Source organism: Adiantum capillus-veneris, unplaced genomic scaffold, assembly GCF_014529385.1.
Source record: "Adiantum capillus-veneris isolate H3 unplaced genomic scaffold, ASM1452938v2 Hic_scaffold_823, whole genome shotgun sequence".
Classification (NCBI taxonomy): domain Eukaryota; kingdom Viridiplantae; phylum Streptophyta; class Polypodiopsida; order Polypodiales; family Pteridaceae; genus Adiantum; species Adiantum capillus-veneris.
Window position 1 is genome coordinate 43,547 of NW_028221804.1, and position 19,996 is coordinate 63,542.

Here is a 19,996-nt window from a genome sequence, read left to right on the forward strand (position 1 = left end):
CATAGTATTTAAGGTTTGCAAAGTATTGACAGCTACAATCGTTTTGCTTTAGAATGTCTCACATTGAGATTGAATGCAGTTGAAAGAGTGATTACAAAGAGGCTACGTGATGCTTACCTTATGAAAGTTGTCTTGTTAATTTTACCGAGGCTTTACCTGAAGTTACGAGTTTACAACTTGTTCAAATGTCTACAATACCTTGTGGAGGGATCATATTTTGAGAGAGTCCTTGTAATTGGAATGTTTAGGCCTGTAGAATGACTTTGGCTCAACTTGCTGTCCACTTAAAGTGTGGTTTTCATAATCACCAAGTGCCATTTGTATGAGATATTAGTTGTAAATTTCTTTCAGCTCTTATGTTTGATGTCTTTGTCCATGTGCACCTAGATAGTGTAAGGTTGATTGGTGGCAAGAAGTTGCTCAAAAGAATTCAATTTTTAAAGTTTTTGTTTAGTAGATAAAGGTATGTGAAACCAAAGGTGTTTCAAGTTTGATAGAATACAGTAACGTATTCGATTGCTATTTACTTTGTGCTTCAAGTTTGACAAAAGCATAGGTGCAAAAATTTGCAGGAGAGTTAGTAGGTGTTTGCAAAGCCTCATAATAATTCCAGGTTGCCTTTTGGAAAGATCAAAGAGGAACTCAGTGTGGAGCGTTTGAAGTTATCAACTTTGTCTTTTGATAGAGATATAGGAACATAGGCATGAGGGGCAACATTTGCATTTAAGGGTGGAGTTGCATAAAGATGGCACTTAATTCTAAGAAGAAGCGAAACTTGCTACCGGTATTTGAGTAGGCTTCGACATCTAAGTTAGTGTCACAAGCAAACCTTTGGCTCACCTTCCTTTATTGAGGTGATTGTTGTGCTCCTTAGTTGCTCCATCTTCATGTATATTCTTGCAATCCTCTTTTCAACAAAAGCTCCATTTGAAGCAATATCAAGGCTTCATAAATGTTATCACAAAATTGATTACATGTCGCTCATAAGCACATAAAGCTTTTGGCAAAGGAAAGTAAACATTTCCTAAATGGTTACAAAGAGAGACAGGCTTGAACTCAAGCCCTTGAGTATTATATGTTTGGTTTTGGTTCCACCCCAAGGGTTTAGGAGTATGTGTCTGCACTTTTGTTGGAAAACACTTTATCGGAATGCCTAAGCAAATGATTCTTTATTTATGCCTTGCAATCACTATGATGATGTACAACAAATTGCATACTCTACACTTGTTTGGATTGCTCAATGTTAATTTTCGTAAATCCAAGCTATTACCTTTGAATGAGTGATTGACATAAGATATTGTGGTTAGGGGAGATTGTTCTTCTGCACACTATAGTTCACCGGATGTACCAATGGGATTGGGTAACTTTGGTTCAATGGGTTCCTCGCTAGTCATATTTTCTTTCTTGAAAAGGCATCTGCCAATTGCATCAGGTGGCACGTGGTGGATGATGCAGGCCATGTTCTTTTGTTCATTATGCGGTGTCCCATTTTTGGTTAAGTCTCCACAATTCTCCTCTTAGGCGGGAGATTCAAAAGATGCTTGCTGATCACTCACCCAATCCTCCTTTGGATATGGACTCACTTCTCTAATTGAATCTTGCTACCACCATACTGGAATGCATTTCAGTTGGGAGCGTTTATGCAAATCAATTGTGGTCACTCTCCAAGTCATCCTTGTGGTGACAACAAACATTATCTAACAATTGGGAAAAACAAACATTATCTAACATTTGGGAAAGTTATCTACCTTTAAGTGAACATCTTTTCTTGTGGTGTTGCTTAATGGGAGCTCTACCTGTTGGTAGCTTATTGCATGCATGGCATATTGCGCCTTCTCGCTACTTAAGATGTCATGAAGTTGAGGAGATTGTGGTGCACTTATTGTGGGGTTGTTGCTCCGGATCCTTCATTTGGCAAGTGTCAGTTGCATTTTCCTTTTGGCATTTTTCACATACAGTTTTGGCCTTTTGGGATGCTCTAGTCTCCATAATCTCAATTTTAGGTGTTTTTTAATTGGGTCAGATTTTGGGTTCTAGGGACCATTTGGCACCATAGGAACTCATAATGTTTCAAGGCATTGATGTTGATCCATTTCCTTATTTTAAATTGTCGCTTGGTCAAACGTTGCATTCTACTCATGATGTTGGGGACACCATTCTTGATGCTTACAGGATTTACTTTGACTACTTTTAGCCCTTGGAGCCTTATGGTGCTCCACTTTCTGTATCTCTTATTTTTCGTGGGTTTTCCTTGCTTTCAGGTTTCTCACTTGTAAATTCTATCAACAAGATTTATTTATAAGATTGTGTGTGTGTTTCTACATTCAATTGTAACTCTTCAAGGCTTTATTAAGAGTAAATAGCATATTTTGGATATCTTCATTGGGTTTGGAGACATCTAGCCATTGATAATAGAATGCCAGAAGTCTCCATGGGACTCCTCTTTTTGAAGATAGTGGAATTTCCAAAAGAAATGCCAAAGGATTTTCATTATTGAAGGTTATGTACAATTTTAAATTGGTATTGAAAATTTTGAGGCTAAAGGGACTTGTTTCTATATAATATGCTTGTTGTGAATGGAGTAATGGAGATTGAAGCTATTATTATTTTAGGGAGGCCTAAAAAAACAATGTCACTCATCATTTCTAGTGTAGTCTGGTATTTATGGTGAATTCTATATGAGAAAAATCCAGTTTGTGGTAAGGTTGCAATATAAGAGCCTTATAAATAATGCACTAAAAAATATATAAACTTTGTTTCTACATTGTGGGTAGTGTTATGTTGATACTCAAAAGAGATTACATGACTACAAAATAGGCAAGTAACACAAAAGGTAAGGAATGATGATAACTTCAACAATCCTAAATCCAACATGAGGTCACTTAAAGCATTCTATTTTGTTATCATAGCACCAAGAGATTACCCAAAAGTTTGAATAGGGAGTATTTTGAAACCTTATGTTTGCACTACACAAGAAAGGAAGGTAATCATTGATGCCATAGGCTTATAATTCATTTCTAACTATAGTATAGAAGGTGTTTGCAAAATTTAGTGCAAGGGGAATTTCTTGCTAAGTGAGCTTCATCGAATTAAGAGTTAGAATTACCCATAGTACTTTTTTTCCTAATACAAATACATATTCAGGCTAGGGAACAAATTTCTAATGGATTAGGCTTAGAGCAATAGCTTTTGCTAACATGTTCAATCATTGAATTATGTCCCCTATCACCAACGTGCCACGTCCTTTGTAAAAAAAAATTAATAGTACCATATTTCAATAATCTAATGTTTTTTGAACCCCTTTCCAAGATGGATAGTCATAAAGATCTAATTCTTCTTCTCTTTGAGCACACAAGAGATCACGTTTATACACCACCTTTTTAAGAAAATCTCATTGTCTAAGTGCTCTAGATAGTCTATATGGTTTCTTTTTTCTTGCTTATTCTAATGAACTCTATTCTTTTCATGCAAATCCTTTATTCTATTTTCTTTATCTCTTGCTGAGGAGTTTCGTTCCCTTCTTGAGGATTGTTGGAGTGCTCTTCTCCTCAGAGAGGGACTACATGAGAAGGACTTCTTTTTCTATTTTGAGGAAATAGTAGAGAATCACGAGAAATAATTCTTACCCTTCTTTGGCACTCCATCGTATCATATGAGAAAGCAAAAAGGTACTTGCATGATTGTTTGAATAGTTAAAATAGATTGTGTTTTTTAGAATCAACACTTGTGAAAATAGAGTTGGATTACGGGTAGAACCATATCTTCATTTACATTAAGAGATACGTTTGTTACCATAAGTGACCAAATCATTAAGCAACGATGATTTCTTGCACATGAAAAGTTATGCTTACATTTTTTTTTTTAAAATGTGTTGTTAACCACCTTTGCACCCTTCTCTTCTCCTCGATCCTCTTGAACTCAAAATCTTATTGAAGAAATGCTATGTAGCCTATAGCAGCCACTACATGGTAGGGTTTGACTACACGATGAGATTGCACATTGGAGGTAGAGGTAGCAAGTGGCTTGGTAGAGATCGCAAACACCTAGGCTACTGTGGACAAGCAGCCATCGATATACGTAGATGGATAATGAGGAGCATTATCAATTCTTTCAATGACAGGGTAGTAAATAGTCATCAATAGTATAGTAAGGTCACTCCACTTACTATAGGTTGTGTTCAAATGCATTGATAGAGAGAGGCAAGTTGTTGTGGCTACTATATGGTAACTAACTTGAACAAAAAAATCTTCATGTGCATCCCACCTTAGGGATGTCAAGAGATAGAGAAGGAGAGCTCTTGAGTAGTTGCAAGTGAGCGTGTGCACACACACACATCCAATATATCACACAATGGCGATGAAAACTGAAAGATGCTCTTCTTTACTACTACCCAAAAGGATGATGAGGTCTACATAACATACATAGGAAAAGCAACATTATAAAATCTCTAGTGAGTGAGTTGGTACAACAAGTGGCCATTACTCTGAGTAGACAAACCATGTTGTTGAAGTCTAATTGTAGTACCATTTGAGAGGATCCTCATGTGCACTAACTTCTGCCAGTGATCATTGTGGGCGAGAAGTTATCTAGGTTTACTATCTGTTAAGCTTGACATCATCAAAGCGGCTCTACTTCTTCACTACCCAAAATGATGATAAGGTCTACATAACATAAGTAGGAAATACAAGATAATAAAACCCTAGGTACAATTGTCAATGTGAAATCGCTAGTGAGTGAGTAGGTAGGATAAGTGGACATTATTACTCTAAGTAGATAGACTATGCTGTTGAAGTCTCGAAGTAGTACTGTTGGCAATGATTCTTGTGTGCACTACCTCTTGCCAGTGATAATTGTAGGCAAGAAGTTATCTAGGCGTATCTGTTGAGCTTGATATCATGAAGACCTCACCTTAATCTTAACACCATTTCTTGTGCACTAAGGGTAGCTCAACATCACCTCAACTGCCTTTGTTTAGACAACCAGCTAGCTATTACACGGTGGTTACTGGGTTGATTGACCAAGGTCATTGGTGGTTTAGTGGACCATAGGCACTTTGTACGACATGGAGGAGTGGTAGCCAAGTGGCCAACCTATGACTTCCAATCATCATCTAGATACTTCTAGCTATTTACAAAGCCAGCTAGCTAGTACAGGGTGGTTACTTGGTTGAATGACCAGGGTCGTTGGTGGTTTAGTAGATCAGAGGTGCTTTGTACGACATGGAGGAGTGGTAGCCAAGTGGCCAAACTATAACTTCCAATCACCATCTAGATACATGTATCTCTCTCAAAGATATTTTCTACATATAGCAAATCTTGTGTGATGTGGAGAATGTGTGTTCGGTACGTCTCAGTCTAGAGTCGAGTCATTGTCACAAGATTTTCCCCTCAAAATTATTTTATATTAAATCTTGGACCTTTTTTATTGTACCCTATGATGAAAACAACTAAGCACAATATGTCCCTTGATGTCATCATACATATGTGCATAGGATGCAGCTTCAAAAAAAGCCTTCAATTGTGGGGAGTCTACTTAAGATAATCATATGTAAAGCCTCTCTTGAAACCTTGAAGTGTTTAGAGATCGTTAGTTTAGTTTGACTTGGGTATAACCTCATGACATATTGCATGAGAACTTTGCATACCATAGAGTAAGCACCACATTGATCCCACGATCCTTGAGGTCATTGACATGTAAAAATAATGTCAAACCATCATTTAGAACATCCACCAGGTCGTGTGATGAGACACAACATTATCCACCACTTACAAGCCTTGCCTACCAAAGACAGACTAGCCGCTTTAGGCCAAACCACCTCAAGGAGATGCCATAAGGCATGCCTATCGGATCAATTAAATAAAAACATGTTAACCTATGTCCTTTTTTTGCTCCTTTTCATCACCACTATAGGTAGGTGGTTCTAGGTCCTTGAAATAGTTGGAGATTCTCCTTGTGGACTAGGTGATGGATTTTTACTACATCAATGAATTTATTTTACAGTGTGTGGTCTCTTGACTACCACGTAGTGCCAAAGGCAATGGTTGCTAAAGCATCTAAATGGTTAGAAATGTGATGTAGCATGGTGATTATGTCTCTTCGTCCCCTTCCAAGAGGAGAGACATGCTCAAAAATCTATTGAAGGTTTTTCTTAGTTGTGGACACTGGTAATTGCCTATGTCCTCATCAGCATCTTCCATCTGCGGTATCCTTAAGCTGCATACCCACATCATTGGTCTCTATGTCCTAGGTTCGACAAGCTGGGGAAACGACGAGGCATGTCTGTTTCATAAAGTGGGCATGGTGTGCTCACCAACTACACTAACACAAACATCCCAGCAAGCTTGATGAACGAGATGCCCACTACAAATGATAAAAGGCCAAACAAACCTAAGCTAGGTCAATATGGTGTATATGGACTCCAGCCATTAGAGTTTTTTTTTTTTAATTTTTGGTTTTCTAGTTTGATTTTTTGTTATTATTTTTGCTAGTGATGTTATTGACAACGATGGTGACTGTCGACATTGGATTATGTTAGCATTGACAAAGACATCAATTTTAGCTTTGGAATTTGTGAGGTAAATTGCTTTGGTAACGGTGGCAAAATGATATGGCGATAATTGTGCGATGAAGAGGTGCAAAATGTTATGAAAGAAAGATAAAATTTGAGCGTGATGACGTGTTGTTGCAATTATTGCACTAGGTGCATGCGCAAAGGTCCTCAATTCCAATGAAAAACTAGGCTATATTATATAACTTGAGTTCTTGAGTTCTTGAGTTTTGTGTAGAGAGAAACTCGACATGAAAGTCTCTAGATGCTTCAATTAATCTTTGCTATTTTAAACTTCAATCTCTGGCTTGAGTATGGGGGCATTGTGCTGGCCTCATCCAGCTATGCTCACATGTATGCTTATAATGTCTCGAGGTTGATTAATTGAATTATTTATCATATACTTCCTTATTGGGAGTCTTTGGGGTTAGCTAGAGTTGTTGGATATTTGGTCTTATAATTGACGACCATGCATCGGCACTTAGAACTTTTTTAATGGATGGTAAATATCAGGCTTGTGGGTGATTGTTGGACACCCATGGCTTGGAGAAAGACCTTGGTTATGGGGACTTTCCCTTGCTAGTTGTGCTAATCTGATAACATGGTTGGTGGGAACTCACCTTATTTAGCCCTTTTTTTTTTACTGGGAGCTCTCTGTGGGAAGTTACGCTAACCTTGCAAATTCCAACAATTATTGACCCCTGTTGCCCCCCAAAAAAAGGATTGATTGTCTTGTACCCACTTGCTGCATACCCCACCCCGAGTCATGGCCGACTCGCTAATATTGCTTGTGGATACCTACTCCTTTTAATATTTTTCCTTTGGTGTAAACATGACCTAAAACCCATTAGCTATAGGAAGCATGGTCAGGTACAATGGTTTTATGAAATCACCCTTCGCGAGCAGACTGGCTCCGTATGAAGCTGCCGCCTACTCTTCATAAGTTGCTTGACATGCCGGCCGATTCGGTGAGCAAAACTTGTGGGGATCGTTGTCTATCTCCAACTGGAATCACATCCACCATTCAACGGTAAGGGATGTAAATCCCCTCACTTGGCTTTGACAAGCGTAGTATGTGTATCAGAAAGTGAGTTGATTGAAGTGTTTGCCGATTTCTTCTGGTTCACTGTAAGGTTTGTCTGAGGAGTGTGGCATGGCCTCCTTCTTTAAAAAAACCGTGCACTGTGGAGTTGGTTGAAGAAACCAATACTTCTTAGGTTGCTTTGACTCTATTAAAAGCTTAAATAGATGTTTCTTTGTCTTTGATTCAAAACTGCTGCCGAAAATGTCTTTTTACCGGTCCTTAATAAAACATGCAATACATGCAATAGGCGGCTTTATCCACTTCCTCCATGAGATTGATTGGTGCCGATATTAGTTTTTTTTTTTTTTTTGGGGGGGGGGGGGGGGGGGTAAATTGTTGCAACTCTGAGGTTTTATTGGTTTATTTTCAGAAAAAGAGGTTTGATCTATGGCATTTATATATATATATATATATATATTACTCTGCTTCGTATAAGTAGGCTGTCACTGGGTTTTTTTGTTAACAAGGTATAATTTGGGTCTTCTTGGATCACCCACTCTCTTATGATCTTAGTTCAGTTGTGATACTTGGCTACTGACAAATTTTTTATACTAGGGACTTGTTTGCAAAAAACCACTATAAACTATTAGTGGTTTGTTTATAAGGCTTATTGGAAGCAATGCTTACTAGATATTAGCATATGGTTTCATTGACTCTAATAGGAAATTTCTACCTCAGATGTAGGTTTGGCTTGGCATAAACTGTCACCTACATTACTGGATAATGGTTGGCATACCTTCCTAAACACTGTGAGTGGACGTCACTAATGGGTTGGATATTAGTTGGTTGAGGATCTTGTTTATTATTACATGTAAAATCTTAGGCATATTCCTTGATCATAAAAACTACTTTAGATTGTAAGTAGTTCTAGCAAAAAGGTTGCTTCAAAATAATGCCACTTGCTAGCTCAAAATACCTGGCTGGTTTTGGGATGCTAGGTTTTTCTACTTGATGTTAGACATGTTAAACTACTTACTTTAGCCCTTTTAGGTTGGAAAGGGGGCGTTTCATTGCAAATCTAGCTTATCATTGGCGCATACTTTGAGGATTGTTGGTTCATAACTTACCTAATGCCTAGTTGATATTACCTTCTACTAACTAGCTTATGATAATGATTATTTAACTAGGAAGCATTTAACATTTGTAATTCCTAAACTACTTGTCTTTAAAAAATAGTCAATTGTATTGTATAGATAATTAATGATTAAATCTTACATTGTTTGGACTAAGATGTGAGTAATCCTTTTTTTTAGCCATAGATTTCATTACAAACAAGAGCACCTTAAAGCTTGAAAGTGGTTTGACAAAAAGGCTTCATGGGAAAAAAGATTGGGTAAGACACTTGGATCAGAAGGGGTGATGGCCTTTTGATCAGAACTTAATCTATTTAAATAATTATGTGTAAATTCTTTTAAAAAATGGGGTTACTAATAACCTTAATTATAACCTATGATCTCATTTAGGTCTAAAGGAGTGATGACCTTCAGATTACAAATTAAAACAAAATAAAAGGAATTTAAAATTAAAAGACTTCACACTTGAATCAGGAGGGGTAATGGCCTTCTGATACAAAATAGATACAAGCTTCATATCAATTGATTTGAGAATGGACGTTCACTTGTGGCTTACTTTTCTGAAACTGGATACTTGCTGATATTTAACACTACATGGATGATAGGTATAAGTTAAAAAGGTTTTAAGTAGGACATGGATAACAACTGATAGGTTCATTGACATCTGTAATATGTATTCAAAGCTAACGAATCTATTGTCTTGTTTATATGGATACATGTGAGGAATCTATATTTACTTAGGGTCTTTTTGACTTTGTTGTTGTCTATCATCGTCGAACTTGGCCTCTGTCACTTGAATATCAATTGTTCTTGACTATCTTATGTACAAATAACTGGAATGATACCTCATTCTCACTACGATGTACAAAAATGAATCAAAGAATGAGTTGTTTTTGTGCTAATCCTTGTCTTTTGTTGAAAGCCTGTTGTCTTTGAACTAATATGTTATGTTGTGTATAAGTATTAGTTTAAAAACAACAACACACACACACACAACTATCTCTATCATCCTTATAAAGCTTGATGCAGACACACAAAACTCAATCATGCACACTACTTTCTCTCTATTGTAATACAAGAAAGAGGCAAAGATTACACTCCATAGCAAAGCATCTAGAAATAGCAGGAAGAAAATGAGGAATCTTTCACTCTATTGGCTTCAATCCTAGTCCCCAAAGTGCATGGTGCACTCGGACTTGGTATTTGATATTTTATTTTAAATTGGTTGTGCCATAATGTAGGCTCCTCTTTTACATGTGGTTATTTGCATGTGAGAGCTCTTCCCATTTTTAGCTTATTGCTTAGTCTCCTCTAGGGACAAACTAAATTCTTGCGAAACAACCGTAACGGTTAATTATCTAAGAGTCAAACTGAATTGCAAGTCTTCATCATGAGCTCCACTCTACAATCATCAAATTGTCACATTAGTTAAAGCACTAATCATTAGGACAACAATCAAGTAAAGTAAGACAAGTTCATCAGCAATCCCCTAAAACACATGCCGATGCTAAACCACAAACAACATGGTGATTCCCTTGGTGTCCCTTAGTATCATGGATGATGAACAAGATCATAGCATCCCCCCTACTAGGGATAACAAGTGTCTTTAGTTGCTCAACGTAGATATTGGTTATCTAGTGAGTGATGAAAGTTGGAGAGAAAGTAAAGAAATATCGAAAGGAGTTCTAATGCATCCAACAACATCTTCTTGTGGGCGACATTTGAATGTAAATAGTGTCTGTTGTACACATTTCCATGAGTAGTGGTGGTCACATGGTCAACTATCTTCTAAAGAGCAAATGGTTTTCTTGGTTTACAAGTATAGGTGGGTTTCCATAAACCAGATGTGATGGTATGGATGCTTTAAAGGGACTCATAAGGCTTATGAAAAAAGCATGTTGTATTTGCCGATGGGAATGTGAATTCATCCTAAAAGACACAACATTTATCACCTTGCAATATAAAAAGGTCCATAAACGCGAGGATCAAGTTTAACAAATGCATCGGTATCAACGTTCCTAATCCCATGCTTCTTGCTTCTCAACATGACATAATCACCTTAAAAGAAGAAGCTTATTTTTCTATTTGTGCAAAGCAATGGAATGTTGCAGTTTGTTTGATAATTTGCTACACTTGTTTCCCCTTGAAAATTGGAGTCTTACCCCAAAACGAGCAAATATTTCCGAGCATACTAGAAAATTGAGCACAAAGAGAGAGAGAGAGAGAGAGAGAGAGAGAGAGAGAGAGAGAGAGAGAGAGAGAGTTTTGTTTGTTTGTCTATTAATCATAGAAAATATATGATACCCTAAACATCATTACCACTTACATGAGAGAGAGTAATCCAATTGTCCACTCATTCAAAGCATGCTTGAGTGAGACTTTTTTAGAAAAAATAAAATCAACCAACAAATCTATGCTTCCATGTCGAATGTTGAGTCACAATCGTAAAGAATAATAAAACCTTGTCATTAGCTATAACGAGCTCGCATCCATAACAATAACAAACACTAAGGGTCAATCTTCCCACCACATTTAGAAAAACGATAGATTGTAATACTAACAAAAAAATCCATTGCTCTCTTGGATGAAAGTGCTCCCTCCAAGTCCAATAAAGGGCATATAAACCCTTTTGAAACTCTAGAGTGCAGCCTAATTGTTCCTTGACCTAGAACGATGACAATATCTCAATATGAACAGGATATCAACAAGCTCACAACTAGAGCAATGGGAAATGTCCAACATACTTCAACTAGGTCAACATTGAGTAAGGGTAGGGATGATCACCAAATTCTTCTATCCTTCGACGAAATCAATAGATCATGTAATATAAGTGCCAACCCCACTTTGCATCAAACTAGTAGAGTTGACGTAGAGAGAGATGAAGGCGTTTGCATCAAACTCGTAGAAATTTCTATGTGTGATTGCGATCATACTTAATGAAATCTCTCCTTTGAGGGCACAAGCTGAGAGTATTTGCACCACCATGGAAAGTGCCATTACATAATTGTGTGTGATGTGTCTCTTAAAGACAAAGCAAAAGAATCCTTTGTTGGCAGCATGGGAACCCTCTCTCTCTCTCTCTCTCTCTCTCTCTCTCTCTCTCTCTCTCTCTCTCTCTCTCTCTCTCTCTCTCTCTCTCTCTCTCTCAACTAACTATCAAAGTGATATCGACCGAAACTAACTATGCTCTTAAACTCTTTGCATATGCAGGAATCATGGATCCATCTCAGCATTTGGAAATCCAAAAGGACATGGATTCCGAAAATGTATTCTCCCAACGCTCTTACTACTCCTTCACACCATCACCCTTCACGATGCCCCCACATGGCTTCATGACCATGCTAATGTCTCCATCACTCTCCTCTCCTTTCTTATTCAAGCCCCCTCCACCATGCACTCCACCTCCGCACTATAAGACAACACATGTAGAGAGTTGTCCAAGCCCAAACCCCTCCTCTCATAAATCTACTAAAGGGTGTGCAAAGCCGTCCACGAAGAAAGCTTTACACTTGGCTGGTGAGGATGTGCAAGAGATTACATTGATGGCTCCATCAAAGAAGGGGAGAGTGTCCAAGAAGAAGGGCGTTGTGGAGCTCGAAGATGACGAAGAAAACATCCAAAAATCCAAGGGTCAATGGAAGGACATTTGGGTCAACCAGCATATCCGTGTGAGGGGGGTTGGGGGAGGGGGGGTATGCACGAGGAGTTCAACAATCCTCAAAAGCAGGGGGTCAATCTATGGGCAAAAGTGGTTGCACGGTTGGCCTCCACATACCATGCCTTTGATAAAGATAGAGAGGCATCCCACAAAAAGTGGGGCTTTGTACTTGGCCAATATAGGCTGGATAAAGTGCACAATGCTACATATGGCAATGATAGAAAATACACATGTAAATGTTATGATGTGGTAGATGAGTACTATCATGATAGGGCCTCTGTGAAGTGCGCTAGCCATGTCTCCTCTTCCATCCACGAAAATACTAAGATGAGTGAGGTACTAATAGAAGAAGATTCCAAAGCCTCCCAAATCAAAAGTCAAGCCACAACCACCACCAATGACAAGTGGTCTACTCCGGAGGTCGAGACAGTCATCGGCACAAATGGCGGACACTACTCGAGCTTTGCTTGATCACTTGAAAGATAACTCCAACCGGCAAGAGGCGCTTGGAATTGTTGGCTAGCTTTCATGACACCATGGTATGGTTCTTAAAGCATGCCAATATGACAACAAATGACGAGCCACTAACCAGTGAAGCCTATGGTCTTCAAAGCTTATGTCCTTTCTTGTCTCTGTCTTCTCGTCTTTTAAGTTTGTCGTGACTCAGGATAACTTTAATTCTTTTTAAGTGGGCATATTGTGTACATACGCTTTTTTCTTTTTGTTGATTGTGTTACATTGGTTGTGTAAACCTACAGGTTACGAGAACGATGTATAGAGAGATGGTGCTTCATTGTGCTTGGCTATGCTCTTTAGCAACTGCAGAATTGCTAAAGGATGGCCCCAACCAAGATGATGTGGCCTTCTTGCAAACATGGTTGCATTTAGTCTAATGTATGTGACGATCGATCAACATCAACATTGGTAGAAGACGAGGTCACGAGCATAGGAAAGCTTGGGCGTATGCTCGGCCCCAAAATTTTCTTAACGACTTTCTTCTAAAGTCCTATTCAGATAGCATGTTAAAGAGACGCCTTCAAGTCAGCAAGGACACCTTTCGTTACATTTGTGGAAAGGTGGCCTCTTTCACGTCAAAGCGCATCACTAACATGTTGATTGTGTTACATTGGTTGTGTAAACCTACAGGTTACGAGAACAATGTATAGAGAGATGGTGCTTCATTGTGCTTGGCTATGATCTTTAGCAATTACAGAATTGCTAAAGGATGGCCCCAACCAAGATGATGTGGCCTTCTTACGAACATGGTTGCATTCAGTCCAATGTATATGACGATCAATCAACATCAACATTGGTAGAAGACGAGGTCACAAGCATAGGAAAGCTTTGTCTTATGCCCGGCCCCAAAATTTTCTTAACGACTTTCTTCTAAAGTCCTATTCAGATAACATGTTCAAGAGACACCTTTTAGTCAGCAAGGACACCTTTCGTTACATTTGTGGAAAGGTGGCCTCTTTCATGTCAAAGTGCATCACTAACATGTGCAAAACCATCAACCTTCCTACGTGTGTGGCGATTGTTATGCTCAATTTAGCTTCTGGCACACAGTTGGAGGTCTTGGGTGACTTGAATGGGTGTGCAAAGAGCACAACATGTGGCATAGTCCTTGATTTTTGCAAGGCCATCATGAAATCAGATCTAAGAGATGTCTACATTTGTTGGCATTCTCCATCCCGCTTTGAGAAGCTGGCTAGTGAATTTGAAGCCCTTTGAGGAATACCCTATGTTGTTGGTGCTATTGATGGTTCACATATTCCAATCATTGCACCAAAGAGAACCATGTTGATTACTTCAGTAAAAAAGGCTTTCATTCAACTTTGTTGCACTTACAAAGGCAGCAGATTGTTCTCTATGGAACTATGATGTTGGATGGTCAAGGTCAAATCCATGACTCCTTGAACTTCACTCGTAGTGAGTTGGTTCAAAAAAGTGCTAGAGGTGAGCTTGAGAATTATTGTTTGGTGGATGACTGTGCTTATCTAGCTCGACCATTTATGTTGGTGCCCTTCAAAGGGTGCAAGGAAGGCTTATCATGCAAGAAGTTTCATTGGAAATTCATACAATCTAGCAGAAGAATGTCGGTGGAGTGAGCATTTGGCATGCTAAAGGCAAGGTTTCGCATCTTGTTAAAGAGATGTGACATGGATGTACATCATGTGCCTGATCTGGTGGCAGCGTGCCTCGTGTTACATAATTTGGTATACGACACAATGATGCTTTTGATATGGAATGGGCTCGTGAGGCCGAAGCTAGCCTAATGGTTGGCAATTCACTCGTAGAAAGCCAAAGAACCGTAGCAAGCTCTATGGTGGAATTCAAGCTCTCCGTTTGGCAAATGACATTGGTACAGTGCTAATTGCTGCGATAATCAAGAATATGCTAAGAACAAAGTACAACAAGTCTTTGGTGATGCTGTGTCCGATGAGTCATCGTCATCAACTTCCACTTGAGCTCTTGTAAAATAATGGATGGGATTTACACCATGGTTTTAAAGTTTTGATGTTTGTAATCTCGAATCAATTTAGCAATTTGCATTTTTTGTGTTCTAGTATTCAATTATAATAATCAAACTTAATTATTTTTTATAATTGGATGATTAATACTATCTTTTGTTAATAGATAACTCAAACTCAAAGCTATCATGTGAACATTCCCCAAGCTAGATCTCTTATGTTGCCTACATGTGAAGGGGGGGCAGTAGAAATCCTCAAAGTGGCTCTTCGTTTTAAGAGCAATGTGCGTTGCTTTCAAAATCTGCATTGATAAACACAAATTGTCTACTTGCACTATGCAAGGGCAATGAAAGAGAAATATATGTTGCTTGTTGTGATGTCATCTCTTGTGTATTGATCAAAGCGTTGCCAATTTTTTTCAATCGATCTAACGTTGGCACATTTGTTTTCTTGCAATCTTGTAGTATGTTCTTGATGGTTTTGCTTACAGTTGAGTCATTCTTAGTCATATATGATGTGCAATATGCAGCAGCGCCATGGCCATTGAAAATAAATTGAATGTCAATGTTTGCATCCCATAGAAGACACAGCTCTTTGTTGAAGTTGTTTGTGTAAATGTCCTTTGGATCTCTTTTCAAGAGCAGTGTTGGCTCTGTGATGCTTACCGAAAGGGATTGGTTGTATACTTCTTCCGTCATACCCAAAGAGGTCAACCATTCATCATATGACACAGTTGAATCATGTCCAAGAGCAAGCAATCGTTCTTCAATGCATTTTTTGTTGGCCAAGAGTATTTCTTTCTCTGTTTGGGATAATGTGGGTGGATATAGCACCAATGTTTCTCGAGAGGGAGGACGTGGGAAACCAAAGCGACACATGCTTTTGCGTTTTTTGCATGTTTTGCGATGAAAGTGAGTTTGTACGCCTCTAAGAGACTCATCTAATACATTCATGTCAGTAGTGATATGTGTGTCAACAAAACGTATTGTATCATTATCTGGTGTACTGCCAAAGAGAGGTGCATTTTTTACCCAAAGCAATCCATGATCATGTTGGCTGCCTCTATTTTGAAATTCAGTCACAAAAAAGTAATCCACTAATTCACCAAGGATGGTGTTATTGCGCTTCAACTCCTGTTTCATGGCTTCAAATCTATGCACATAGTATCGAGCTATTGTGACAGGATCGCACCGGACAAGTGCACGAATGAATGAAGCTTTGTTTGGGTAGTCTGACTCTTTGATATGAGGATTCAATTTGCACAAACAATCTTTCAAAGGGTTCCATCTTTGCTCCGCACATGAAAATGTAACAAAGAAAGTTGGCTGGCCTAATTGACGGATCATTGCAAACACATTTCGCTTGAGTTTCATCTTATAGTCGATTGATGTGTGCAGTGATTGAAAATCATGGTAACCAAGCTCAGACGAAAGCAGTTGTTCAATGTTAGTGCTCGCTTGAACATCTTTTGCCTGCAATTGTCTACCCCACAATTTTCCCTTGCGCAAGCGTACCCAAATAGAACCAAGAACTTTTGTAATAATAATTTTCATTGTTTTGAAGAAAAGATTTTCAATGTTGCTTGTAAATCGTCTATCCACATTCTTAAGCTCCCATTGTGCTACTTTTTGATAATTTTTCTTTGCCAACACATGATACTTTCTTCTTTGACCAAAAAACAATGTTGGAAATGACAACTCCTCACAAGATTCATCATAAAAAATGCTTAATGGACTAAATCCCTCACAAGGGGCTATACTTGCAACTTGAGAATTATGGTCCACAACTTGTTGTGCAGAGTAGATACCATGCACCAAAGTATCCGTAGGATTACTCTCATCATCAATATCTTCTTAGTGTGGACTATAAGCAAGATCAACATGGAGTGTGAAAGAAGATGACCAAGACATATCAATTGTAACACCATGATCAATATACAATGGAGTGGCCAAAAGGTCGGCCAAAGCTTGAAGAACACAGTTTGGGCGCACAATGCCACTCAAATAAGCATGATCATATTCAAGCTTACGTTTAATCTCTACAAGGATAGAAGCTTGATCATTAGAAAAGCATGGCAACACCCTTTGAACTCGTGACAGATCCACCATTACATTCACAATGCTTCCACGCAAACCAAGTTGACCTTCGAAGTTTAGCTCTCGAATTTGTGCGAATGGTATGCGCAAGGATACAAGACGACTCTCTATTGAATTCAATTTTTCTACGGAGGGTATTTTGCTATTGAATTGAACCTCTCTTTTCAAGCAAAACAATGGTTCTTCTTGTTTCTTCAATGCAGCTTTGCATGAATAACACACTTGCAACTCTTTCTTTTGACCAATGACCATTGATTTTATTCACTTGAGAAGCAAAAATTCCACCTTTGACATGCTACATAAACTATGGCGATACAAGAGAGAACCACACGAAGCACAAGCGAAAGCAGGGATATCTTCAATCGTCTTGACATACATAAGAGTTCCACTAGATGAAATGGTAGACCTTCTTTGGTGAATTCGCGATGACTTGGACATGTTATAAATTTTTGTCTTCACTTGTTTGACACTAAAAGAGTTTGGAAATAATTGCAAAAACATAGAGACAATTTCTTAGACAGCGACATCATGAGTTTCGACAAGTGTTGTTAGACACAAGGTAGCTTCTTTACTCCATATACAACGTTTACGTTTGGATGGATGATCTCCACACGGATACCATAAAAAACAGCCACAAAAATTCAACACCACAAGAGTTGGGCAAGTGGACAAGGTTGCACATTCACGTGCACCGAAACAACGGACTTCATTTAAAACATCACCTTGGTAAAAGTAGAGTTTGCACATTGCAAAGAACATCTTGCAAAACAAAGTTACCAAGTGCACACTTAGCATCATTGACGAATGTCGACTACCTAAAAGCGACGTCAAAAATTCTTTTTGATTAAAAGAAGGTGATTGTACATCAACAATCCAAGGGTCAACCCAAACTTTCAGAATGTCTTCGTTTTTTAGTTCTATTTGTTCCAGAATTTCATCCACAATTTTGGATTCAAGACATTGCAAAGAGAGGGACAAGTGAAAACCATGAAGCAAACTTAGCAAAACATCTTTGTTCTCTGGAAAATTACAAGTAAATATAGGATCAACATGTAAATTTTTGCCATCTACGTACAAAATGATATCATATGCCATTGTTCCAAAAAGTAAAACCTTGATATCAAGAACACAAACTACGCGCCTTTGAATGCAGTAACCTGTCCCGCCTTGTCAATAGTGAACCAACCACCCTTTTTGAAGTTCAAGAGTGAAGATTTTAACTCTACCAAGCTTTGATCAAAGAGTTGCAGGAACGGACCGGAAAATCCAAGAACAGAATCAACTACAGCTCCTTGCAAGATAACAGAAACAACCTCTCCGTCTTGGGGATATAATTTAGCGGGCAACACAGACTGCTTGGTGATTGTAGAGTCTGCCACAAGAGTAGCAAAATGGGTTGCTAGCTTGCCGACTCACACTTAGACCTTTGCACACACCGCACGAGTACTCGACATCCAAGCTATTCACACTCACAATCTCCAGCGTTCCAAACACCTACAAATTCAACAATGACCATAAAATGAACATAAATGCATTTTTTACTAATATATGCACACACAACAATTACCTTCTTCCCAAAGCCTAAGTTCGTGACTTGTTTCAACAAGTATTCGTGGAAGACACCAGCCAAAGAGAGAGGAAGCGGGCACAAGATAGTAGCGTCAACTACACTAAGGGTGTTTGACAGATGCTTGAAGACATTGATGTTACGAGTGACACATGAGTAGTATCCAACTTCTTTTACTTCGTGCACCATAAACTGATAGTCGACCCGTCGTGTAGGGACAAAGAGAAGCTGCCATCAAAATGCAAACATGAGCAAAGATACATTTGTGTTGCAAAGAAGCTTTATCAACACTCACACTAGCTCGATCGCTTGTTGAAGGTCCATCTGCCACAGTTAAACTAAAGCTAGGAGTGCCATCGCTTTTAACGGCATTCTCTATTTTGACAACAATAAAAGCAACTGTTGAAACAAATTCAGCAGCAGTTGTGCTTTGAGAGAACAACTCTTTGATTTTCTGCTCGCGATAAAGTTGAAGACAACAGCCAAAAGCCTCGGCTTTGACAACCAAAGTCGTAGCATCTGCATACAAAGCCCACAAGCAAGTTCAACTTTTAATTATGGTAATTTTTAAGAATACGAGAATTCTGTAATGAATTCAATTCTACTTTTAAAAATTGTAAGCAACTATTATGCAGTTATTAAACTATTATAAATAAATCAAAATAGTTTAAACACTAACTTTCATTTTTCAGAAAATCTAACTATTATCAAGGTATTTTTCTATCCCACTAGTCTTAATCAAGATTATAATCGATACAAAATAAAATGGGTGAAATTAACATAATGTGCATTTTTTGCGTTGCTGAAAGTCAGAAATAGGAAATTTAACAGCGATGCGGTCTTTAACTGTCCGCAAGGCACAAAAGTGATACAATAGTCATTGTATTAACAACAACAATTCTCAGATCTTATGCATTAATTTTTTTTTACTACAAAAATAATTTAGGCTTTTTTTAACCATAAGCTCAGAGAAAGTGACCAAATAATGGCATGAAGCCATAATTGGCATGTGTTCATCATCATAGCTTATCTTGTATACCAATTCCCTTTCGTAACTAAAGCTTGCTCAGTCTTCTCTAATTCTATCTGGAACATCTCAAGATGTCCATGAAACGAATGAGACATGATCGCAATTTCCCGTCGTGAAAAAAAGACAAAAATACAAGCTTGATTTGTTTAACTACACGCACAAAGCTTGACAAAAACCCTAAGCTTGAAAAAAACCCTAAGCGCTTAAGATAAAACTTGATAATAGTCTTAAATTTAAACCAACCCTATCCCACATAGACAAATATACACACAAAACCAACCATTATGTTGCTTGTTCTCAACTACGCAAAACACAAACACAAAATCTACAATTTGGATGAAGTAGAGCTTAACTAAGTTTGACAATTATTGTCATAAACTATTGACCCATCCCGGGCTACAACAAACATTTTCGACTTCAGCCCAACGCATATGAGAATCTATGCCTGTCAACAAACTCCAAGCAACCAA

The 19,996-nt window shown here is 38.3% G+C and overlaps 1 protein-coding gene and 1 pseudogene across 1 annotated transcript; one reads left to right on the forward strand and one right to left on the reverse strand.

Annotated features, from left to right (window-relative positions):
* Positions 1–11,919: 11,919 nt before the first annotated feature.
* On the forward strand, positions 11,920–13,024 carry LOC147416559 (uncharacterized; annotated as a pseudogene).
* A 5,038-nt stretch (positions 13,025–18,062) lies between these two features.
* On the reverse strand, positions 18,063–18,685 carry LOC147416560 (uncharacterized). Its single transcript, XM_086508266.1, has 3 exons — positions 18,497–18,685; positions 18,366–18,423; positions 18,063–18,301 (listed from the first exon to the last, which is right to left on the reverse strand). Exons 1-3 carry the CDS (start codon positions 18,683–18,685, stop codon positions 18,063–18,065), a joined length of 486 nt encoding a protein of 161 aa, XP_086364392.1.
* Positions 18,686–19,996: the final 1,311 nt, after the last annotated feature.